This window comes from Nannobrachium achirus (assembly GCF_963921795.1).
Source record: "Nannobrachium achirus genome assembly, chromosome: 15".
Classification (NCBI taxonomy): Eukaryota; Metazoa; Chordata; class Actinopteri; order Myctophiformes; family Myctophidae; genus Nannobrachium; species Nannobrachium achirus.
In genome coordinates, this window is record NC_137822.1 from 21,432,019 (window position 1) to 21,458,651 (window position 26,633).

The 26,633-nt window shown below is 39.1% G+C and overlaps 3 protein-coding genes across 3 annotated transcripts; 2 read left to right on the forward strand and 1 right to left on the reverse strand.

Annotated features, from left to right (window-relative positions):
• The first annotated feature begins 451 nt into the window (after nt 1–451).
• st6galnac4 (ST6 (alpha-N-acetyl-neuraminyl-2,3-beta-galactosyl-1,3)-N-acetylgalactosaminide alpha-2,6-sialyltransferase 4) lies at nt 452–4,993 on the forward strand. Its single transcript, XM_080743041.1, has 5 exons — nt 452–881; nt 1,036–1,179; nt 1,834–2,243; nt 2,638–2,745; nt 4,294–4,993. Exons 1-5 carry the CDS (start codon nt 837–839, stop codon nt 4,481–4,483), a joined length of 897 nt encoding a protein of 298 aa, XP_080599167.1. The 5' UTR covers nt 452–836; the 3' UTR covers nt 4,484–4,993.
• Nucleotides 4,994–9,721: 4,728 nt separating this feature from the next.
• Nucleotides 9,722–12,162, forward strand: st6galnac6 (ST6 (alpha-N-acetyl-neuraminyl-2,3-beta-galactosyl-1,3)-N-acetylgalactosaminide alpha-2,6-sialyltransferase 6; the record flags this gene model as incomplete). Its single annotated transcript, XM_080743285.1, has 4 exons — nt 9,722–9,904; nt 10,049–10,461; nt 11,178–11,285; nt 11,937–12,162. 4 exons carry the CDS (start codon nt 9,722–9,724, stop codon nt 12,121–12,123), a joined length of 891 nt encoding a protein of 296 aa, XP_080599411.1. The 3' UTR covers nt 12,124–12,162.
• Nucleotides 12,163–13,976: 1,814 nt separating this feature from the next.
• Nucleotides 13,977–26,626, reverse strand: LOC308299689 (kynurenine aminotransferase-like). Its single transcript, XM_080743479.1, has 25 exons — nt 26,448–26,626; nt 26,292–26,350; nt 24,795–24,942; nt 24,527–24,676; nt 23,743–23,829; nt 23,473–23,598; nt 23,119–23,239; nt 22,398–22,474; nt 22,211–22,300; nt 21,407–21,593; nt 21,052–21,128; nt 20,723–20,809; nt 20,525–20,580; nt 18,647–18,722; nt 18,513–18,552; nt 18,069–18,197; nt 17,563–17,722; nt 17,271–17,360; nt 17,125–17,174; nt 16,227–16,357; nt 15,615–15,684; nt 15,060–15,158; nt 14,694–14,796; nt 14,380–14,527; nt 13,977–14,079 (listed from the first exon to the last, which is right to left on the reverse strand). Exons 1-25 carry the CDS (start codon nt 26,511–26,513, stop codon nt 14,002–14,004), a joined length of 2,505 nt encoding a protein of 834 aa, XP_080599605.1. The 5' UTR covers nt 26,514–26,626; the 3' UTR covers nt 13,977–14,001.
• Between the last annotated feature and the right edge of the window lie 7 nt (nt 26,627–26,633).

A 26,633-nucleotide genomic window follows, 5' to 3' on the forward strand; every position in this document is an offset into this window, starting at 1 on the left:
ATTGTTCCCCCGCAAAATGCCGACCCGAGTAAAACATAATAAAATAAAAACTCCATGAAAAAGAGACATGGTAACACCGAACCAAGCTTAAGTCAGTGATGCACAATTTTTTTTTACTCTTACTAGCAGCTGCCCCAACCGGTGGGCAGCAGCTTGGCTTGATAGTGGGAACCAGCCGCTCTATTTGATGTTTCTAGGCGGATTTTAGGTTTATGTGCACCACCATATCTTCGAGAAAAAATTGGGATATAAACTATTTAGACATCTTAAAGTAATTATTCGAACGGCATAGACATTCATTCATTGTTCATTTTTGGTGTCCGTGTTATTATATAATGATGTGTATTATTACCCGCCGGTCAATCATTACAATGTAGTATTTGTGACTGTGAGAACAGAATTAAGGGATAATAACGCATGAATAACGGTGCTGCTGCGTTGATATCGAAAGACGAGTAGAAAAGTATTTACTTTGCGAACATGTTCTGTGGGATTGTGATAAGTAACGTAGTGGTTAAAGTAACTATTACTCCCTCGCAAATCTAAATGTGATCCAGATTCAAATGGATGTTAATTAACATAAAGTAAAAGTACAAAGGGTTTTAAAGACGATGTGTTCATTTCAGCTCGACGCACGTTTTAGCTTTCGTGGAAAGAAATCGAGTTGGCAGTGTTGATTTGTTCCCTTATGGAAGAATCGTTGAACATGAATGTCTGTCACACATTTCCACGCAATGATAGATGACCCGAACCACGCACACACACACACACACACACACACACACACACACACACACACAAACAAAAACACCATGACTTCGTGATGCCATCAGACTATGGACCAGGGGGGGTCTCCTAAAAGCTGTGACATGAAATCTCTGGTAAGCTTGTTTTGTTTATGTCATTAGAATTTGGTCAATATCTGAGTTTTTACACATTGTTAAACTGAAATTCCCTAGTGGGATAGGGATTACAATTCCCTTTTCCAAATTTACTGTGAGAAACTAATCTTTTCTATTTTATTTTTGCCATCAGAAATTCTGCTGGGTTTGTCTCGTGGTTTTAGGGTTTGGGGTATTGTTTTGGTGTGGTCAAGTGATCCGATCAAATGGCTCCTCTACTTTGCACAACTCTGGTCTCAAAGGATACACCAGGATCAAACCTGAAAACATGGACCAGGTGAGGAATTGATTAAAGACACTGGTTCTCAATGTGGGGTCTGGGGACCCCTAGCTCTGGTCCAGAGTGTCAGAGCTGAAATTAAAAAGGGTGAGACTCACTGGGTTAAGATACAATCATTTAACAACCAACCTTATCCAACTTGTGTCAGGGAGTACAACTGATATAACTGGAGAACATGCATACTGTACAGGATCTGTATTGAACATGTTGCTTGTCACTGTTGACACTGTAACGACGAGAAGCAAGTACCTTTGCTTACATATTTGCCTGGGTTTAGAGTGGGACTCTGTGATTACAGGGCTTGATGTCTTGTTCGTATAACGTTTGCTTACAAAGTTGTCGTTGCTCTGGGCGGGATACTGTTTTGACACTGGGACTATGTGTGACACAAAGTGATGCATTGTGAGTTTGTAGATCTGCTATTTTTTACATGGCCAAAATAGGCACGCCTGGTTGAAAGTTAAGTCCATCTGTGGGTTTTATTAATATATTTAACCAGTTAAAAATATTGGCAAGAGCTTGTGACTAAATAATATCACACTGGATCTAAAGGAACACAGTTTATTCACCTGACAGTGACAATATGGGGGAACCACAACACAATGATTTTTATTTTATTTTCATTTCTTTGTATCGTGTTTTATTGAACAGTTCCTGGACCTGCACTGCAGCCACTGTGCGTTGGTGTCCAGCTCAGGACAGATGCTGGGAGCTGGAGTCGGAGAGGAGATCGACAAGACTGGATGTGTGATTCGCATGAACAATGCTCCTACGCGTGGCTACGAGAGGGACGTCGGGAGGCAAACCAACGTCAGAGTTGTTTCTCACACCAGCGTTCCCCTGCTGCTGAAAAACGAGAAGTACTACTTCCAGTCTTCTGCAGACACCACGTACGTGTTCTGGGGTCCTGAAAGAAATATGAGGCAGGACGGAAAGGGACACATCTTCAATGTCCTGTTGAAAATGGCAAACAAGTATCCAAATGTCAGAATCTATGCTGTGACCAGAGAGAAGATACAGTATTGTGACGGTGTTTTTCAGAACGAGACGGGAAAAAACAGGTATGGCATATACCGTAATATAGAATAGAACAGTGTTTCTCAAACTTTCACATTTCAAGCTCTCCCCTTAACTCTGACCCGTTAGGTATTCATTTGGTTCCACACTGTCAGAGTTACAGACTTGTATAGGTCAATTTAGACCCCCCTAAAGGAACCCACAGAGTCCCTGGAATCCACTTTGAGAACCACTGGAATAGAATATAACTGCATTCACAAAATGCAAGGTTTCATAGATTTTTAGCAGCCTTTTTCAAGTAAAACCTCAGAATTTGCTCTGAAAGGATAGGTGGTTTTGAGTGTGTCCTATTGACACAAAGACAAAAATAACGAATACATACCATAACAATAACAGACGTACGCTACGAATACAGTTAACAGTTGGTGTCTTTCTCAGAATGAAGACAGGGGCATTTCTCAGCACTGGATTCTTCACCATGGTTCTAGCCCTGGACATGTGTGACAGTATTTATGTCTATGGAATGATCGATGACAACTACTGCAGGTAAGATATTTGCAGCTATATTATATATGATATTCAACAGTTACTCAAACTAATCGAAAAAATCATTACAGGCAAACAGTTTCAAAAATTTCAAAAATATCATCTAACTATTAATTTACCGAACACCACTGACTGACATCAGTCAGCCCACATTTGGAGATGACTGACATCACTGATACTAAACTTTGCCCAAATTTGGAAATTAATTTGTGACTAACATCACTGATAATAAACATTGCCCAAATCTGATATACCCGCATGCTGAAACACTGACTGACATCACTACAGTGCCCAAATTTGGAGATGACATCACAGACTGGCCTGGACACGGAACACCATATATGAGCATAAAAGAGAGACAGACCGAGAGAGATAAGATACCCTCATATAATGTATGGCCATGAAAGGGACACACACAGACAGACAGACGGATACAACTGGTATTGCACAACTGGACATCAATGGTGACTATTCTGCCCAACGGCCACCAGTCTGGGTTCTCCAACATTACTTCTGAGACTCCTACATTTAATCCCTCATATACTGTACTGTGCACACCCCCGGGCACAGGACTAGTATCTATTATCTCACAACGGCATTGTGAGCTTAAGTAGATCGGCTATTTTAGCTATTTCACCATTGTATGGCAAAGTATAAAATAGTTCAAGTGGTAAATCAGACTATTGGATTTAGTTAATTATTAAAAAATATATTTTCGCGTCAATTTGTTTATTTATTCAAAAATGTCTCAGAGGGGGGCTGTGAACAGTTCAGAAACACATCTACCAGTGACATCATTGATGGGGAATCCAAGCTAGATAAAAACTGCAGGCTTTCTATTCCTGGAACATTAGCATGCTATAAAGAAAGCCATTGTTCTCGCGTTAATAAAAATGATAATAAAACATTTAAAATCTTTACTAAAAAACTGTCTAAGGATGATGTCATCACGTCGCTCTACTGAGCGACTGAGGAGGTCCTTTGTTCCTGCTGCTGTTAAATTCTTCAACGAACAACGCTAGCTCTGTTTTGGGAAGCTCTCTTCTCTTCTTTTTACTGTGTTATGTACAGGGGTCCCACGGTCATGAAATTCCTGGAAATATTTTGAAATTAGAAAAATATGTTTCCAGTACTGGAAAAGTTTTGGAAATTGTCAAATATTAGAGGCAGAAATTGTGTTGCGAGGCGTTGTGAGCATGTAGATCTGCTATTTTCACAATAGAAACGTGTTATACAAAATTCCTCAACTCTTAGTGCTCGTCAGGGTGCCGGGCCCAGTTAAAATATGATTATTTCGGGGGTCACAGCCTGAAAAGGTTGAGAACCACTGGCATACACTACCTGTCTTTGGGCATTGCGCGTAGGAGTAAGCGACTTGTTATTGAGCTATTGTTATATAGTCCTGGAAATTGGGTTAAATATTCTGGAAAAGTTTTGGAAATTAATTGGTAAAAATGTGTGGGAACCCTGTATGTAATTCGTACTGTACGTTACCTTTTCATCATAGCTGACATTTTTGAATATTTGTGACTTTCCTCCTCATGGCAGTCGCGCCAATCACAGCATTGTTCCGTACCATTACTATGAACGGAGCCGAATTGATGAATGCAGAATGTACCGGATCCATGAACACACCCGCCGCGGGGGGCATCGCTTTATCACTGAGAAGGCCATCTATGCTAAATGGGCCAAACGCCACAAGATGGAGTTTAAACACCCCTCTTGGAGTCAAGAATAAAGAAAATACTGTTACCATTAAGGTTTTACTTGATCCCTGTGGAACTGCTGTTCTTCTATGCTGTCTAATACAGCAACTTGACCATTTTTACTCTGCAGTGTTACTGAATTGAATGTTTACCAGGTTTCTATGACGTGAGTTCTACTTTATGCCAACAATTGTTTTTTTGTTTGCTGTTGCAATCAAATAGTTATTTTTGGTGTAAAATAATACATTGTAGGTGCATGACACTACACCACCAGCATGTAAACTATTTTCTAGTTAAACACAGTATTAATACCACTTTTAGCTTCTTTTATTTTTTTGGTCCATGCAAAACAATTGTTTTATGCTGGTGTGGTGGTCAAGAGACAGTTTCAACCTGGCATCCCTGATAATAATATTATTATAGTATTATATATAGTATTATAATTATAGGAGTTTCCTATCATTTCAAAAATAGCAAAGAAATATATAATAATAAGAAAGGAAAAGAGCTCACAAGTTCCAACAAATCGTGATTCAACACATTTTTGCATACCTACAAGCTCACAAAGGGCTTAAGTGTTTAAGATGATAAAGAGGGTATAGAACAGGGGTGGGCAACTTTGATGATGGCGAGGGCCACTATATTTACACCTTCACTCCAGAGGGCCACCTTCACTCCAAAGGGCCATACAAAAGAAGCAAAAATAGCAGATCTACAAGCTCAAAACACATCGCACTGCGATGCGTTTTGAGCTTGTAGATCGGCTATTTTTGCTTCTTTTGAATTGGAATCCTGAATTATTTTTTGTATTTTTTTTTTATTGGAGACCTGAAATGTAACATTTTGATTTAATTCCAAACCCATTTACCGGTAGTTATATACTCATGTTAACTTTATGAAACTAAATACAAATACATTGGACATAAAAAAAAAATAATAATACTACTATACTAGTCATTAAGCTACTAATATAGACTGATGGAATTAAAGCAGGTCATGTTTGGAATTGTAACAGCTGAAATCAATAATATATCATCAGTATTCCGGTATTAACCAGCGGGCCGCATTAAGTGAAGGTGGGGGCCGCATGTGCCCATGTATGGTATAGAATGTCTGGTGTGTCACTGTCTTTACATAGTGAGAATCCAGCACTGGGATTAAACCACTGGAAATTATAAAAGACTTGGACTTCTTATATGTGAAAGTCGATCAGACTTTAAGGTTTAAGTCTTGAAATGTACAGAAGGGATAGGCTACATTGATTCACTTTAACCCATTTAGGAGTAGGACTGAGGTCAATTCTAAAAACATATTGTACTGTACATAGCAAAAAAAAAATTATCCCAAAAGGGGTTCCTGTCCTAAATGGGTTAATGCACTGAAATTAAGGAATTGATTGTTGTATGGATTTTTATTTTATTTTTTTACATTTAACATTTTAAAGTGTTGGTAATATGTAATAACAATAATAATAATATGTAATAATAATATACATATTTGCCTTTTTATGTTATCAGTATGCTTATAGATGAAGCACCTTAATCCAAACACTACTGAAATAATGTTACCAAAGTTGACAATTGTAATTTCTTACCTGCTGTGCCTTCATTATTTACAGTATTCATTTGTTTTGTTTAATTTTATGTTGCAGTATTTCCACGTGATTTGAATGTTAAGCAATTGGATAAGCTTATAGCGTGTTTTAATTTTGTATTCATTTTTTTTTTATCAAACTGGAATATAAAACATGAAATGGGATGTTTGTTGTAAAGGCTTTTCTGCCACCTGTTATTTCTGCTATACCTTGCTACACTGCTGTCATATCGCATTTATCATTACTACAGTATAATACTGCAATATTTGTAGAGAAACTGACTGAACAGTATCATATGACTATAAAGTTATGTTGATGTATACACTCAACAGTTGTATCATTTACTGTAAATATAGGTATGTATGTAAACATTGGTTGTTGTTGTTGTTGTTGTTGTTTTTTTTACTTAGGCTGTCAGATGTCTTTTGCAGAAATGATTACTGACTAGCATGTGTTTGTTGGTCATTGACAGCCCTTCAAATGAGAAATAATGCACATCCTCTGTTTCTTGGTGCTAAAAAAAAAACTGCAAAAACAGAATCATGAGACATTTTTCCATACATGGCAGGGGTGGGCAACTTTGATGATGGCGAGGGCCACTTTATTTCCACCTTCACTCCAGAGGGCCACATTGCATATTGCTACGTCCTACTTTGTCATTCTAGTATCTCATACAAAAGAAGCAAAAAATAGCAGATCTACAAGCTCAAAATGCATCGCGCTGCGTTGCGTTTTGAGCTTGTAGATCGGCTATGTTTTGCTTCTTTTGAATTGGAATCCTGAATAATTTTGTTGTCAATTTGAATTGGAATCCTGAAATGTAACATTTTGATTTAATTTCAAACACATTTAATTATATACTCATGTTAACTTTATAAACTTAAATACAAATACATTGGACATAAAATACATTTTAATACTACTGTACTAGTCATTAAGCTACTAAAAGCAGGTCATGTTTGGAATTATAACATCTAAAATCAATAATATATCAGTATTAACCTGTGGGCCGCATTAAGTGAAGGTGGGGGCCGCATGTGGCCACCGGGCCGCCAGTTGCCCATGTATGATATATGGGTACCAGGGGTCTCCATATATGGATAACTGGTCCGATATACATCACTGGCCAGAGGGCCAAGACATGACGCGACCTCGCCCTTTACTTTAGCTTGTCGCCCTGAGGCGTCTTACTAGTTATTATTACAAAACATACATTAATCACTTCAACCCTATATACATGTTGGCCATCTGAAAATAGACGATCTACAAGCTCTCAGTGCGATGCAAAGCATTGTGAGGTAGTAGATCTGCTATTTTCAAATATTTGTTATACATTTGAAAACTTGTGAAATATGACATTCTGCATAATGAGTAGGCTACTTTCTACTTTTGTACGTTAAAGGTCCGCTGTCAGCCCCGAAATTATAATAGTATGATACAGTAGGTCATGTGGTCTCTCTCCAGTCTGCATCCTGAAACAGTCTGAAACTGTCTCAGTGTAATCTGCCCAACAACAGCTGACCAGTACAGTAAGTAGTCATACAGTCAGGCTTAGTATACAATTAATTTGATTGGCTTATAATTTATACCAATATTTTTGTACTTTTCCACCAGTGATGGACAGACCATAGTATAGGCCATAGGGTTCCTGCCTGGCCTTCACTGCAGTGAGCACTGAGCAGTGGAATGTTGCATGACGTAGTAGCCAAGTCCCCTCCCACAGTGGTGCATAACCTCGCGTCACAGTATTCCCGCAGGACCTGTGGAAAGCCCGGTTTCTATATGCTGCTCAGTGCTCACATCCGGTATAGAGCAGTTGGCCCACCTACTGTATCCGGTCATTTGACGTATACATCGCGTACATGCATGCACGCAGACTGTTTCTGTAATCTGTATCCGCCAAGACCGGATCTGTAACCTGCTAAGTGAATTGATCCCACTCTTAGCGGTGCGTGAAGGAAGATGGGGTACAAGACATATCAGACGCCAAGAAAGCATAGATCGGGCACGACAAAAACATTTAAATGGTAAGCTTTATTTATGTTTTGATAATAAGCATTATATGGCATATTACGATTGCCTTAATCATCTTATGGTGCGGAGAACGCGTAAAATGATGATTGTTACCACTTACCAGATGTGTGATAAGGTGTTATGGATGCTATGGATGGGCTGCGTAATAAGATGGGTTTCTAATATAATAATGACAATAATAATATCATTATTATTGTGTTACGGTATGTACTTTGACTGTCCGTTATAGATAACAATTAAATAATTTACTACTACAACATAAATTCTGTTAATATATTAATTGACTTGGCAATTTCATAAGAAATGCCTACATTCCTCCAAACAGACCCCCAGGGTTCGGAAAAGGGAGGAAATGTATTATTTCGATCTGGTATTATTTATTTTTTTAACTGTAAGGTTAATCTAAATGTAAGAATTGTGTGTTTACATCAAAATAGTGATTGCCATAATATATAGGGCCTCACCTACTTGCCTTAGTGCCTTACTGAAATCGAATCACGATTCGTGTTTTGTTTTTTTCCTCCTCAAAGGTATGATGACAAACAATCACAGCAAGAGTTTTGCTCAGTTTAATAAGAATCAGTCGTCATGGCGGGGCCCAGGCTCATTGACAAGGTAAGACAGACTCAGACATATAGGAGGGAGTGGCATTGCTGACTGTGCTGTATCCACTTGACTATGTTTTTCTATCTTTTTAAATGCAAGGCCCCCAGTTTGATTAGGCTATGCATTATGCCACAGACTAGTCCACAAACCCCAAGTTCTATATGTCACTGGGACCCCAATCTAAACTCAATTTAACCCTCAGAGTGTACAAATGGAACTTACTTACAGTCCATTCATTTGGTTACATTTTTTACACTCTGTGAGTAACAGACACATAAAGGTTCATTTGGTTTATAACTATAGGTTAACCTACTGGGAACCTTATTCAAGGACCCCTGGGGGTCCCCAGACCCCACTTTGAGAACAACTGCACTTACATAATACAATAAATGTTTAATTTGTGTATAGGTAAGGATAATATTTTTGTTGTTAATTAGTGAACAAAGACACTATTACAACTATAACTAGAAATACTGTTCCTACGAAACAGTGTGGGCTCGCTCGTGACTATATTCTGCTGCAGCATGCTAACTGTCATGTGAAGCTCAACTAATACTCCAGCTAACACCACTCCCAGATTTTCCGCACCTCAATTGCACCCACCTCATTGGCTAAGGGCCCTGCCTTTGTACTGTCGTGGCGGAACTTGGTAAATATAATTAAGCTAACATAGTGTTTTCGCCTTTCAGGCGAACCCACAATAATAATAACTAGAAAGATACAATTGGACATTGCAAGTGTGGTTGCTGTTGACTCCAATGGGAATCAATTCAATTCAATCAATCAATTCCATCCCCCACTCTCCCATTCCCACTCTCCCATTGAACTTAATGGGCTGACTAAATGGTGACATCACAGAGAATGCTGCTTCCTGATTGGCTATGAGTGTATATTCGTTTTTTTGCTGCTTCCTGGTTGGCTATGTTTACGCAATGTTTATGTTCCAGACTAGAACAATGGTCTGGTTGCCCTCCTGGCATCCACACTAACAATTGTTGTTATTATTATTACACAGCAAGAACAGCAGAGCAAGAGGATGGTGATATTTGGAGTCATCTTCCTCCTCACAACCCTCCTCATCCTCTACAGCTCCAACAGTAGAAATGACATCATGACAAACGGTGCGTTCCGTGTTTCTTCAAACCACCATGCTTTAAAGGTCACTGACCTGAAGAAATGGGCTGGAAAAAATGGATATGTGCCTGTTTATGGAAACAAGGTATTGTAGAACACATATTGTATAAACATGCAGCAAGCAACTTCTTTGTATATTACTAAAACACATTATGATCAATAGTGTCTTTTATTGTGTTGGTGTGATGTTGGGAATCCTAAAACAACAAATGTTCCATTTCTTCTCCAGAGTATGACCCTGCATTGTCATCACTGCGCGCTGGTGACGAGCTCCAGCCATGTCCTGGGCTCCAAGGCAGGAAAAGACATTGACCAAACTGAATGTGTGATCCGTATGAACGATGCTCCCAGTACGGGATACGAGCCTGATGTAGGGAATCGGACTTCTTTGAGGGTGGTTGCCCATTCCAGTGTGTTCAGGGTTGTTCGGAGGCCGTCCGAGTTCCTAAACCGCACAGGCAGTGATCCTGTCGTCATCTTCTGGGGACCCCCCAACAAGATTGGGAAAGACGCTAAAGGAACCCTGTATAGATTGATACACAGAGTCAGCAAGACCTACAGTAACCTCTCTTGTTTCACAATCATACCAAACAAGATGCGAAAATTTGATAGTCTGTTTCAGAAGGAGACCGGACGAGACAGGTGGGTACATTTCAAGGAGGAATGGGTCACTATAACTATTCAAAACATATTTTTGATTATTATGTTAAGCACTTGAACCTTGACAGCCCTATTCTTGGTCTAACATTGAGTGAAAACAGCATATCTACAAGCTCACAGCGCATCACGTTTAGTGCAGAGCAGTTGGGGGACCGGGGGCCTAGTTGGGGATCTGGCCTATATTCAGGTAGTAGTCATTGCTATAGAGCAAGACCCCTTCAATGTTTTTCAGGCCAAGGACTTGTTTTTCTACAAGCTCACAAGGCTCCGCAGTGCATTGTAGTGTGAGTTTGACCTTGTAGATCGGCTATTCCCGGCATCCCCCCGGAATAGGGATGCTCAAGTGGTTCATGTAAATACAGTTTAAAGTTCCAATCACACATAGTCCCCTGTAGTAACTGAGGACCCCAGAGAACCCATGTATCATCTTCAATGTTATAGTGTTCCAGTTCCAAGTCTGCTCCTTTTTTGTGTCATGTCTTCCAATTACACTTGTTTATCCTGTATCCTATTATGAGTTCTCTCTCCTGATTGGATAACATTGGTATACCAACCTTAAAACTAATATTTTCTGTTAACTAAATGCTGAAGAGACAGGAAGATCTTTGTTACTGAAAAACAAAAAAAACACTATAGTAAGTGATTATTTTAAGAAGTAAGACATTTACTGCAACTTACCCGCTGTTTATTTCTCACAGGGCAAAGTCTCAGTCTTGGTTGAGCACTGGCTGGTTCACTATGGTGATAGCAGTTGAGATTTGTGACAACATCAAAGTCTATGGAATGGTTCCACCAAATCACTGTGGGTATGTATAGCATATGAAAATGATAGATATCCTACTTTCATCCACTCATCATTATATATCACAAAGGGTACCAGGCTACATTATCGCACTGAACGATTAGTTATTCAATTTACATTTCTCAATGTGAAACCAATTGCCAATTTTCCACAGAAAGGCCATGTGTGACCTATTGTGGCACAAAGTTCAATATTGTAAGAAGATTGACGCATTGTTCATGACATTTGATGTCAAATTATTTCTGAAAAAGAAAAAAAAATCGTAGAACAAAATCAGAGTTTTCTACGTGTGTGTGTGTGTGTGTGTGTGTGTGTGTGTGGACCATGTTACTTAACAAACACTCTATACCACTGTTTCCCAATCAGTTGGTCGGGACCCATTTGTGGGTCGCGGACAAGGTTTTATCGGTCACGGGTCATGACTTGAGTAAAATCGCATTTTCTGTTCTTTATATTTACATTTTGTTTTTAACTTAACACCACCTAACTTGTGTAAAACCAGCCTGTCTAAGTTTAACCGAGTATTAGAAAATTACAATGATTTCATCTCAATTATATTTACCTTATTTAATAATGTAAATGAACACTTGACATACAGAAATTGTCTACTTTTTTGGAGTATGTTTTAGTAGATTTAATAGTATTTCTTCTTTAGGAGGAAACAAGGATCTAAGAAAATGCCGTATCACTACTATAAGCCCAGGGGACCCGATGAATGTGTGACATACCTGACACACGAGAGAGGTCGCAGAGGGAACCATCATCGCTTTATAACAGAGAAGCATGTGTTTGCACGCTGGGCAAAGCTGTATAATATCACATTCACTCATCCCACCTGGTGAAAAGACATGTTTGAAACCCAAACTGAAGACAGTGACTGATCCAACATCATAGCTGCTCTATCGAGAGTCTTGGAAGGAATCCATAGTATTTTACTTGATCCTTTTCACATAAATGCATAAGGGATTTAATACAGTACAGTAAAGCCTGATTTATCCATCGTTGCACACCAAAGTAGCAGATCTACAAGCTCACAGCATGTTGTGATTTGACACATTCTGAGCTTGTAGACCCGCAATTTTTGGATGTACAATACTGCGCAGCCAAGTACAAATCAGGCATAACCTTTCTGTGTGCTCAATGATCAAGTGATCAATGAGAGATCTATAAAAAGTGATACAAATAATTCGGAATCAATTTTTTCTTTGTTAGATTCCTGAAATGGTCACTGTATCCCACATCATGGAAATGTGGCACCCAACAAGTGTTATTGTAAATAGGGTAGAAAAAAAAAAGAATTTAAAGAGGTATTTTTACATGTTTATAATTGCTTTGTTAAGAAATGTCCTCAAAATGTATGCATAATTCCCATGTTGAGGGGGATTGTATCAGCCAGCACAGATAGTTTAATATGACCGAATCAAAGTGTCTTACTGTATAAAATTACTTACATATTACATCCCATTCGATCTTCTTGAGCAACGCTATTTTATGAACAGATTATTGTCTATTAGGTACAGGAGAATACTGGCAAGAGGAGCATATCGATATAGTGACAGTTGGAATTACTGGACATAATATACAATTGAGCTCCACAGAGTTTCTTTTGAATCTCTTAACTTTGACTTTAAAATAATATTATCTATGACTGTATATTCTTCAGTTTGATGACATATCTATCCATATGATATTGTATGAACAGGAACAGGTTATAAGCTTAAAGGTACATATCGCATTTGAACACATTAAAATGACTAATGTAGTGAGGTGCACACTAATACCATGTACCGTGTTCATGTAAGGCTTAAATGCATCTGCTGACAAAATACGCTCAAATTGTATGTGCTCACTTCAAACTATATTGTTTCTGTTTAATTTGACAGAAAGGTTGTGTCAAAGGTATGATTTTTTTGGAGCTCGGTGTGAATGGCAAATGAAGAGACTTCCAATTCAAAGAGTATTAATAGGTCTACATTAAAGCTTTGTGAAAGAGTCAATGATAGGTCTGGACTGGAGTCATTTTGTTTTTCATAAAGCCCAGGCTAATGTTGCTGTTGTTGTGGGTTATTCCTAATTCTACCCACTATTTTGGACCTCTTGTCTCCATACTTGGAAGGAGTTACAGAAGATGGATCAGAGACGTTTCTGTTTTTTTTTTTTTTACATAATTCCTTAAAATGTAAAATTAAACAAAAACTAAAGAAATGTCATGTCAATGGAAGGAGTGTTCAAATCCATTTTTGTCATTCCTAGATTGTTTTTAATACATTCACCTATAAACCGCTACCATTGGAATCCATCAGATGTAGTCACATTTTCTTTACTTGTAAATAGTCTCCCAACTCTTTACACTCTGGTGTCAGATATTGATACCGGTTGCAATATTGTGAAGTAGACAGCAAACGTATCTTTGCAAAATCTTGGAGGGTCTAATGTATTAATTACCCTTACATTGGTATTCGTGGTAGCACAAATATATTGCCCAATCATTGTTGCCTACATGTGTCATTGCTAATACCAATATAAAGAAATATATTATTCAAGAGAACATTTAGATGCATTGAAATGTAGCATACAGGATATATGGCTTCACAAAGAGATTGTTAACAATGATCCAAGGAAGGTTGTTGTTTAATGTACATAAAAATATACATAAGAAATTACAATTACAATACAAATTCAGGTCAGGTCCCAGTTAGAAAACATGGAGACTGTCTCCATCAACAATTCTGTTGAACGTCTGAGAAAGCTGCCGTGATCTTCTGTCTCAGACCTGCCATGGAAATCAAGATGGCCTCCTATGGAAAAATACAGATGGTATTAGTGTACTTTTGCCATGAGAGTTGCCAACATGTCAGCCGTTTATGATGTGGTTCAGGACACCTGACACTAAACTGATACCATCTGTATTTATATTAGAAAAACCATAAAGGACTGTCACACATTAATAAACATACTAGACATTCCCTAGGTTGGGATACAAACAAATCAATGTATGTTCCACTAAATTTGAGTGGCCAACAGGCTTTCCCCTTCCAGCATAGTTTCTACAACTATCTATCATCACCTCACCGGTGTATGGTGAAGTTCAGGCTCACCTCTGTGCGTATGGTTCTACTCCCCTGTGCAGGACAGGTGTTGAGATAATGGTCAAACAGAACGGCAGGGTCGCTCACATCCAGTTTCTGGTCAGCATCTAAACTGGCCTCCAGTCCCTGTAGTCCTCCAAACACTACCAACAAATGTCTGCAAAAGTGAACAATTATAATAGCTTAGAAGCGTATACGAGAAATATATTTGGCAATTCAATCCTATATGATGCATTAGGAGCTTGTACTATTTTAGTTATTTGTGAACATTTCTCAAAAGTGGTTAAAATAAAGCTCTAATTAGAGGGCTGTTATCCTCTTACTTGAATGGTGAGAGTGTTGTATGGTCGACGTGGCTTCCTCTCTCCGAGGTGCCAATTGTCATATCGTATCCGTCTTCATATGGAGCCTCTGTGAACACATCACCTGAAATTGACACAAGGACAGAACAAAAGGGTGACATCATTTCAGCAGGATTAAATCCTACTACAAAAACCCATGATGCCATGCTATGCTTACTCGGTCTAAAAACTACGTTCATGGTGTGTGCTAGGGCGGGGAACTATCAATACATATGATTAATCATTTGTAATTGTATCAAACAATGCATGTGATGAACAATATGGCATGCCCAGCGCTAGAAGAATGGTCGACATTATATAACAGCTGCATTCATAAGAAGAACCTACTGAGAGAGGATGCCAGGCGGACATTATAACCCCAGTAAAGACCGCCTTCCGTCCTGGGTACATGAGGCGCCACCACCACACCTTTATGTAGTTTGCTCTCTGAAAGAAATATACACACATATAAGTGTGCACACATGACAAATTTCACTATTATGTGCAAATCGTCACTGTCAGGCTGCAGGCACTACGGGCAGAAACCTTGTATGTCCGAAATCGTTAAGTTGGAAAATGGAAAGAAATAACCTGTGTTATGGTCCCAGTCACAAGCTAAGCACTTTCAACCTGGTCTCCTTATTTCGGGTATGTAATTGTAGGCAGTAATTTTCCACTAATGTTCAAATAGAAAGAATAAAATTGACATGTTGTGAGCTTGTGGATCAGATATTTTCTCCAAAAAATTATAATATATAAATTAAAAGATCAAATAGTTGGATACAAGGTTTCTACCCGACAGTGACAAATAACAATATAAGCAACACTTTGTGGTATGTGATGAGCCCTATGACAACGTACTCGTACAGTAACTGTACACATCACATTCTCCAAAAACCATACCGTTCTCGGTCTTCTTGAGGTGCACTGTAACTCTCAGACCAGACTGCAGCTGTTTATCAATCTGCACATCCTGGAGGAGTAGATGCATAATATGGTTAGACTTGTATTCACTAAGTCTAGTGTTAAGTTGCAAGACATCTTCAACTAGGTAAGGTGCAAGGCAGTTGCTATAATGGCCACTAACAAATCTATGCTGCTACTTTGGAAACCTATCATGTCACTGCCCCAATACAAAGAGACCAAACTAAAAACTCTGTAATTGTGGAGCTTTTAGATACTGATTTGTGAGTCCAACTCTGGAATAGTGGAGCTTTTAGATACTGACTTGTGAGTCCAACTCTGGGTGCCCACCAAAAGAAGCGTTGCTTGCAATCTTTATTGTGCGTTACTGTTCTCACCAAACCTGGCCACAGTGGACGTCTGGTTAATGAATTTCAATGAAAATGCGCCTGGAGTGGGGGAAATATGTGTACGCATCTGTGTATTAAGATGGGAGAGGGCCCTGTGTGTTTGAAGCGCAATTCTCACTTATCAGGCTTATATTCACCCATCAGAGCCCAAGACACCCTTGTTCAAAACAAATGGTTCCACCTCTAAACCACACCTGCTCACCTTCCTCATTCCACAGTTGACTAATGAACCTTTGCCTGGTTTGGTCGGCCTGTCGAGAACAATCCCCTCTCGATACTCTGCTCCTTCATCTATCCTCATATGGTGTGGACTGTCCAAAGGGTTACATAAGCCTGAACACATAAAAGAAAAAATATATATATATATATTTCTACCACTTTTTCTAGTCACATGTTCAAATACTGGATTCTGATTGGCTAAATTCCGGAGGTTATGGCAGAACAACCGCCGCAGTTGTGTGAGGACGAGATCAATGCGCCTCAGTGTACATCCAGGGACTTCAGGAGGTAGTCGGAACACCTTTCCCCCAACCAACATATGACGGTCGTAGCGGTCCTGTTTACTAACGTGCGTACGACGTCGCCGATTTATTTGGATCCAATGCAATCCGCCAACTTTAAAGCCCCTTTTCTCTGAACCTATGCCTTTCTGGAAGCGAACAGCCTCTATTTACGGCCGGAACGGTCCTTCTAACTGACGTTAGCTTAGCTGTATGCTAGACATCTTTCTCTGCATGGAGTTGGCGTCATCTGGTGGTGAGTAGAAGATGTTGTTTGTGGAACTATTTGCTGTCGTTGCGGAAGTTTTATAGGCAATAATGATTGTAACTTAATATCCTTGCAAGTTACAACTATGTGTTTTCTTTCATGTATACGGAAAAAAGTGGTAGAAAAGCTATTTACCACTCGGGGTCGGACATTATGCTCTGATAATGTCCTGTGTGAGGGTGTTATCGGACTCGGCGATCACCCCCTCACACAGGACATTATCAGAGCATAATGTCCTCTCACTCGGGGTAAATTGCTTACATATGTACGAGAAATACTTCACGAGAAAATGTAATATTTTAAAAGTAACAATTAGGAATAACTCATTTTACCAGCATATTGTAAATCTTGATGCTTGGGGAAAAACCACTTCCGAAGATACCTGTTCAGGAAAACAAAACAAACAGAAAAAGTGATGCCATAAAAATCTCATAATGATCATAATATCTTGATCATTATATCAAATGTCACTACTTACTGTGGACATTCTAGGTACTGAAGTATTCTGGCAAGCTGGATACAGGCTTGTCCTTTCTTCCTAACACCTGTGAATTCACCTTCTACACTTCTGCAAGACAACAACAAAGTACATAGTGATTATGTTAGCTTTACATCATCTACTCTTAACCACTTTTAACCTGTTTTGGGCATTTGCGTCGTTCCCAACTTGCAACTAATTTGACAGGTCCAAAAGAGTTCCTGATAAGATGATAAGAAGAAACTGAAGCACTGCTGGTCCCAGTTGAGAACAGCAGTAGATGATGACTTACTTAACGTCTTCTCCGTATTCATCAAATATGATGATTTCATCCACGCAGAAGACAGCACAGGCTCTGGCTATCTGTCCAGCCAGGTACGTACGGAGCTCTGGGGACTGTGCGTTATCCAGGACAGAACCTGGCAGCGCCACACTCACTGTGTACGGCCGACCTAAGAGATGTAAATCACAGCATAATTTATTATATTATTTATGTACACACTGACATATAGTGATAGATACAGATTCAAGAAGAATTATTTATTGTATAAAGCTACAAACATTTTCCAGTTAAAAGGGGTAAAAGAGTATAGAAGGAAAGAGACATGGAAGATAAAAAGGAGGGACAATGTCAAATTACATACAAAGGGTACATTTGCATGGTAAATTGTTTTATACAATGAGGCAGAAATGCTTCTTGCACTGGTAGACCAATAGTAGTGTAGTCAATATAATATCAGCTGATGTAGAATTACAATCTCTTTGTGCAGGGGAGACATCAGTTTGCAGCGAGCTTACCTTTGTCACTTGGACTGTCGTGATCATGTTCACTTGCTGCCTTCTCCTTGGAATCCTCATCTTTGGTCTTCTGCTTCTCCAACTGTTTAATCAGCTTGGACTCTTTCCACTGTTTCTTAACCTCCTTCCCTGTCAGTTCAGGATGATTTATAGTAAATAAGATGTGTGATAAAAGTAATAATAATATAAACTAAATGTATTTGATTCTGTGTGCTCTGCTGTAACAAATTTACAATGCCTCTTCCTCATGTGACTTACACATGCATACTGTCTCTGCTTGTCCACAAAAGCTAAGGATGTAAAGATGTCAGGTTGTGTAAACGCTCTGGATTATTAAGAGCATTTGCTAAATGCCTAAATTGTAAATTGTTTAGAGACCGATGCTATAGGCTTTAATGTAATATTATTATAATAATAATGTTGTTGACATGACATGATACTCACGTTCTCCTTTCCATTTCTTCCAGTCCACTTTCTCCTCACGCTGTAAAAGATGAAAGCATGCAATATTATGAATACGAACACAATAGTTTTACACTAAAACATACTGGAAGTCGTTTTTAATGTCATAATAATACCTGAGAACTCTCAAGTTTTGTTTTCTTGGCAGCACCGTTGTCAGACATTTTCACAATTTCACCACACGTGAACTTTATTTACTTCCGGGTTACTTCTTCTTCACAGTTTCCAGTGTTTCCGGCAGACTGCCAAGGCGCCCGTTGGCTTTTGCTGCCCCCCACTGGAGGTTTGTATGTACTGCCCATTGTTTGGGTCTTACACATTGGCAGTGGTTTTCAAACTTTGATATTTGAAGGTCTCCCCCCAACTCTGACAGTGTACAATGGATCCATTTGGTTCCATGTGTACACTGTCAGAATTACAGACTTGTAAGGGTCAATTTGGGTGCATCTCTCCACTCCGACATGTCTCCTTTCCGACATGTCTCCATTCCGACACTAACCCTATCTCTACCCCTACCCTAAACCTTAGGCCCATGGGGAGTGTCGCCACTCCGACAATAAGAAGTCCATTTCGGAGTGGCGACATGTCGGAATGGAGAGAGCCTCCCGGTCAATTTAGACCCCCCCCTAAATGAACCTGGAACCTAGAGAGTCCCTAGTGTTTTCCAAACACTGGGTCGGCACTCGGCACCCATGTGTGGGTTGCTGCGGACACATGTTTATGGGTCCCTTTAGTTTTTGTCTCCTATTTCTTCTTTCATGAATTAAAGTTGTACTATGTAACTTTTTTTATAAAACAAATCTTAAAATTCTCCTAACTATTAAATCACAAAAGTTTTAGAAGATCCGCGCCGTGAATTTCAGCCTGTAAAGCCTTCTCTATATGTAAACTGAGATCCTTGCCGTGGACCGGATCTCGCGCCAAAATTGCGTCATCACACTACCGGCCAATCACAGCGAGGGTTATACAACTGCCGGCCAATCACAGCGCATCTTGAAGTGGGGTCGCTATGGCAGCCATATTTGTTGTCGCCCGTTTGTACCATCCCTTCTCTAGGTAATTTCGCCTACCAGGCAGGGTGAAGGAGTCCGTATCTCTGGAATTACTGAACGCACAGGAACAAGGGACCCCTTAAAAGATAGATCTCAGCGAGGTGGAGGCAGACGCGGGGGTCTGAAGGTACGAAAAACGGACGAAAGACGCGGACGCGACCGCGGTTTGCTATAGGGCTAATGACCACTAGTTGGGCAACTTACACAGTATGGCTTTAAAAACAAAATTCTGTGATTTCTTTTTCAGTAATTTCATGAAGAAATAAAAGAGAAATCTAAGAAATTCCATGAATTAGAAAACAAAACATTCAAGAAGTTGTGAGAATAGCCGATCTACAAGATCTGCTTTATGGGGGCAGAAACTATAGCATCCATCCATGATGTTCTGGTGTGTTTGATGTGTATAATATGTATGATATCTCACAGTAACATGTGAGGGTACAAGGGTAGATTGATGGAACTGACATTGGCAAGAGGTACATTGCTAATCAATGTTTTTACATGCCTACTAAGTAAGCCAAGCACTCAAATCATCTTAAAATACAATATTAAAAAAATAGTATGACTCGCATTATATGGACTAGAAGCTCGGCCGCCCGTCTTGTATGATGAAGCAGGGCTTTTACTTAACGAAAAAACTTACAAATTTTAAACTTGGAGATACCAGGTTTCTGCCCGACAGTGATGATTTACATTATGAGTTGCAGGGACGGTCAGAGATGTTACAGAAATAAAACAAACGACAAGGTGCTCGACAAGGGTGTGTTACAGTATATTACTGTAATCTCACAAAATAAGATAACACAAGATAACATACTATATGGCTTTATTGTTCAACATGGAGAAATTGCATCACAGGTACTTCAAGTAGAGTATCTGGAGACTGGGACGGAGACTGAGAGTCATAGTTGGACGGATGGCTGCCATAGACTGTTCTTTCACTTTCCTGCACTCCACTTTCTCAAGATGTCTTCTGCCGCATTCAGTGTTGAGTCCTCCTTTAAGTATGAGAGAGTAAAAGTTATACTTGGTTGTGCACGCAGCAGAAATAGCAGATCTATAAAGATCAAGAAAGGTCAAATAATCCGAAAATACCAATAGAACCACCTGACCCTATTCTCATAAAAAAAAGTATGTTACCTTGACGAAGCAGAATCGTATATAGTTCTCAAAGTCTTTACGGTGCTCTGAGCTGTAGAATGCTGATACCGGGATTGTCGCCAAACCCTGACAAAAACAACACAATAAAAAGTCAGAATTAAACAAGGAATAAACTTCCAATTTGGAAAACCGAAGCCTGTATAAGTGTACACTATGCATTACTTTAGATATTCTACAACACACTACTGTTGATGCATGTATTAGAAATCCTGTGTAACACCAACCCTTTTGTTCAATTATACTGTTCAAATGAAAAACAACATCTTTGAAAAAGTAATAATCAGTATAGTAATGGTTTAATCTTTTACCTTATTTTTAATTAGCCACTTAACAAATCTGTAGTCGCAAGGTTCATCCATACTAACTGAGTCATCCACGTCAGATTCTGTTAAAACAAAATAACAGAAAACTATAGAATATAGATAGAACACATTGAAATAAGTTGACCTTTTCAAGAGATCTAACCATTTTTTTAAGAGAAAGGTTTTCTGAAAAACATCACATATTTATTTAAAAATGTACAGTATGTTGCAAACAAAATTTCCAGATCTAAATTAGTTAAATAAAAATGAAACACTGCACAAAGAATCAGAATATATACTAACACCCAACTAAACATAGTGGCAACAATTCATATAATTAATTGCAACAGTCAATACTCACTGACAGAGGATATGTCTGCTATCATGAAATAGCCTCCCTCTGGCATTATGGGTTGCAAACCAACACTCTCCAGGCATTTGGCAAGTTTCTTCCTCTTGTGATGCAGTTGCTCAGGTAACTGCTGGAAGTAGCTCTCTGGAGTCCCAAATGCCTCGTATTCTCTTTGGAAACCAACGGCGACTGCCTCCTGTTGGATGGAGAAACGAAGGAAGGTTACAAAATAGATGAGCTAACCGGACACTGCGGACAGACTTACAATAAATTAACCAATCTGTTATACTTGTAATTTACTGTAAGGCATTAGGCCTGTCACAATTATGACAAAATCGTCCAATCGCAATTATTTGAGGTACTCTCAATTATTTTACATAGTCTTCATAATTATTTACATGTTATGAAATATTCATATAGTTTCAAACACTTTCAAAAAGTAGTGGAAATAGCCGATCTACAACGCGATGCGATGCGTTGTGAGCTTGTAGATCGGCTATTTCCACTATAAATGTATAAAGAATAAAGTTATTAAACATGCCAGTCATTCCTTTGTATATTTAGGTTATTTGTCATACAGTATCTGCCTTGTGCAACTTCAAAGCCAAACAGAAATGTAATTTTAATTCATTTATGCTCCACATTGCTCCAGTGTTCAGTGACAAAAACACAATTAAATCGCTAATCGCAATTATTTGTGTGACAATTAATCGTCATGTAAAATGTCATAATCGTGACAGCCCTACAAGGCATAAACATATTTCTGACCACATATACTAAATTATGTAAAATACAGTATCTGTATCTCTTAACCTGAGCAGCCGTTGCACAGTGGTAAACAGAGTTTTGATGGACGGTTTTCAGGTGTTTTACGATATGCCCAGAACCAATAGCCCAGCCAACCTTAAAGAAAATAAGACAAGTTATAAGCAACATCAGTCAATAATGTATGGTAAATCAGATGGCCTAAAAGGATTTCTGATAAATATCAGGATATTACCTTCCAGCCTGTAGCGCTGAAGGACTTTCCAGCACTGCCAATAGTGATTGTCCGTTCCCACATACCAGGAAGGCTGGCTTCAGACACAATCACACCAAATTAAGATAAAAGGTAACAGGAAGTTAAGAATAATGAATACATATGTAAAGCCATAGTGTAATTTTATTAAACAACAAATAAAATGTAAAAAGCAATTGTTAGATGCTTCTTTGCCAGTTGTGTCTAAATATTTGTAGCTTTCCCACCTCCACCAAATGCAAAATTACATGATAACGTCATATATATATATATATATATAGTATAAAAATATAGTATAAAACAGATCTTAAGTTTCAACATGTCGGTTAGCCAGGCTGGAAGGAGATTTGTGGTTAGATATCACCTCAAAATGTTAGCCACCAGCCTCCCCTGGTTCAAACAGTATACAGAGGATTCCTTCCTATCACCTGCACATTTATTACTCCCTTACACCTTAACCACTTACTGTATTTGGATTTTCAGGGGAAATGTGTACTTGTTATTTGGTAGAGAGACCGCAATGTGAAAACAGAAAGGAAGGAAGTACTGTCTAATATGAAACCACGGTCATTATTATGATTATGTGGCTGAGGCATTAATTTCTTGAGCAGCTGGGACCACCCCTAGTGCAGTAAAAGAATGTTGTTCTTTGAAGATGATTATGATCTTTACATTTATCTATTGAATGGCGGATGTATCTCACCTATCTTGACATGCTTGGCTCCATCATAGGTCAGCCATTCATAAACCTCATCACTAATGCACACCACGTCGTGCTTGATACAGAGGTCAGCAATCACCTGGAGCTCTTCTGTTTTGTACACCTGCATATGAAGAACCGGTAGTTAAGAGAAAACATTAGTGGAGGTACTTCTGTGGCCTACTGGCAGTGTACCCCAAAGGAACTTTGTAGCGATCAACACAGCAGTTTGTAAGATTAACTCTTGACGCCCACAAGTGTATGCATCCACGCCCCTGACAATCCGAGTGAGTCTTGAAATGTTACAGTTACTGTAAGTGCATTGGCTGAAGCCCTAGGCAACGAGTACTGACTCACCTTGCCTAATGGGTTGTTTGGAGTGTTCATAACGATGGCTTTTGTTCGTGAAGAGAATTTACTGGCCAGCTCCTCAGCAGAAAGCACCCAGTCTCCACTTGAAAGGACCTCGCTGCACCCCGCCCTCTGGGCGGGGGGGGGGGAGAAAATCGAATTTAGTCTGTTTGTAAACCCATGAAACAAACAGAGATGCTAGCAGGCGTTTGAAACTAGCTACAGTATAACTACTACTATACTGTATTTAAACTGGAAAGTTTTCTGATCACTCACTGGCCTTAGAGGTACGTAGACAGCCTTTCCTCCAGCCATCTTCACCATAGGCTGGTAGCAGTCAAAGAACGGTTCAATAATTATGACCTAAAACACAGATTTTGTTTTATGAGGACAAAAAGGTTTAGCATATTTCATATTCTTAAACCACTTATGCCTGACACTAAGGGTGGAAATAGCAGATCCACTAGCTCACAATGCATCGTAATGCGATGCGTTGTAAACTTGTAGTTCGGCTCTTTTCACTGCGCAACACCAAGGTTGTTCCTCAGAACACATACTGTTGACAGTCAGTATCACTTCCCTCATCACCCAGCTGATGAATCAGATGATTCCTTACTTAGTAAAAACAATATATACATCGTCACATATTTCTATAGAGAATAAACTCGTTTCTGTAGCTTTTTTGTGCTGAAAATAAATAAATAATAAGATTGACTCTGTATCCTGGGTCCCTGATATTGTTGTTGTTCAGCAGTGTTATCAAACTGCTATTAAGGAATGCCAACCAAAACAGAGAACTGAAAAATTACAAAACAATACAATCTCCAATTCTGTGGAAATAAGGCACAGAAACTTCAGTAACTTGAGAACCTACTGTCTCCACTCTCCAATCCGCATTAGTGTGACAGCTCTAACTCAACAAACCACTTATTCACCCTTTAGATTAGATCAGTGGGTTTTAAATCCAAGTCTTGAGTGTTTGTTTTTCTTGTTTTGTAACAAACCGCTTATTACAATACATAATGAACAAACCTGACTTGCCCTGAATTCAGTTTCTTACCTCATCCCCTTCATCGACCAGTGCTTGACACGTACAGAAGAGCGCCTGGTAGGCTCCGACTGTCACAAGGACGTCTTCAAGAGGATCAATCTCACATCCTACAATCCTGCCAAAGAATTTAGCTAGTATCTTTACTAGAGCGGGATGGCCCTGAGGAAAAATGGAAATGTTCCATCAGCTTTCACACACACAAAGGAAAAGGGTATGATAAATAAAGCAATATAATTCTCAGTTTTTTGTGATGGATGTATATTATATTCTCACTTACAAAAGCACGGGTATATTGGTGCATTGAGGATCCTCCACTCACAGCTTTACAGAAAGCCTCCTGGATATACCCGGGAGGGGAGAAATCAGGGAAGCCCTGGCCTAGATTCACAGCTTTGTAGTCAGCTGCCAATTGTGTGAACTCAACCCTGTCAATATAAAATAATTGAGATGCGAGGACAGAGACAGGAATCAATTCATCAAATGGGTCATCCTTGATCAGACAAAGTCAGCATGCAGATGGCTCACACTGAAATTGTATCAATGCATTGTGTTTCCTATGTCCTTTAAATAAAAGTATAACAATGGATTAATCACACCATTACTGAATTTGTTATACTAGCCCTTACCCATTCAAAGATATGAGCTCCGAAATGATGTGCAGTGTGTGGGTTATGGGATGTGGGATGAGGGATGGAAAGTAACTTTAACTGGTGCTTGCATGATAATATGTAGGAGCATCAATGTAAGAAATACCCGTTTTGTTTAATGGCTACAGAGATACTGTGTTCCACCCAAACCCCCCCCCCCCCCCCCCGCCCGCCCGCCCGCCTGCCTGCCTGCACGCACACACACACACACACACACACAGAGCTGGTTAAACATGTTGCCTCATGCTAGATGCAGAATAGATATGCCTCATGCTAGATGCAGAATAGATAGTAGATACACCATAAAAATGCTAATATACAGCATATGATTTGTGAAAGTGACAAACGGGCTTCACAGTTATGTTAGGTGTGTTCATATGCTAATGGTGATGCGATGTCAGATCAATTGCTCCAGCCACTGAGGAGAAACGCTGTGACAGACAGACACTCACTCAGACAGACAGACAGACAGACAGACAGACAGACAGACAGACAGACAGACAGACAGACAGACAGACAGACATTCGCAAAATTATATGTTTGATATATTAAAAATAAACTAAATAAAAACATCGTTTATAATAATGTAATGTAATACTGTATAACTTCCCTTCCCATTAATGTATCAGTGAAGCTACCGTTTAGTAGCACTTGACTTCTTATTGGTGACTGACTGGCTCATATCATGTGACAATCATTGATGACACTTCACATGACAGTCAGACATTAATATATGCCTGAGGTTAAAAGCACAAAACACACTTTAAAAAAAAGATACGACGTTAAAGTGAGTAATCTCAAATGAATATAAATGTATAAATTAAGGTTGTCACTTGAAATCATTCTTAATTCTCAGAGTGCTGTTTGTTTTGTCTGTAAGACATTGGACTCGATTATTTTGAGATGACCCAGATGATTTAATTGTGAACACAAATCGGAGACAAAATATGTTTGTGACATGATGACAATGGCGATATCACGTTTCCAACCAACACAAACACTAATCCTTGTAAATCTATTCGCCTGATTTCGTCGTACAACCGCAACAGTTGCAACACTAGTCTTTGAGCTGCAAATCTACAAGCTCACGCAGTCAGTGCATTGCGTTGTCAATATTGAATACTTACCATATGTTTTTGTCGACACCTTCTAATCTGCGCGCATGCAAGCGGCGTGCCATAATTATCTGAAAAGATGTCAACAAATATTAAATGTAATATTTAATTTCACCATGTGGCTGTGTTTCATTCCACACTGGCGCAAGTAAACAGAGTAGCACTTACCTTCGGATGAACGTATTTATTAATTCTCTGACAAATTACAGACACATTTGCAGACGCTTTTAACATAACAGTAAAAAAATAGAACAATGGCTCGATTTAACACAAAACAAGTAGACTCTTTGTCCCCATAACTTGACACAACACTGAATACGAACCCCGAACTTTGGATCTCCTTGAGGTTTTCGT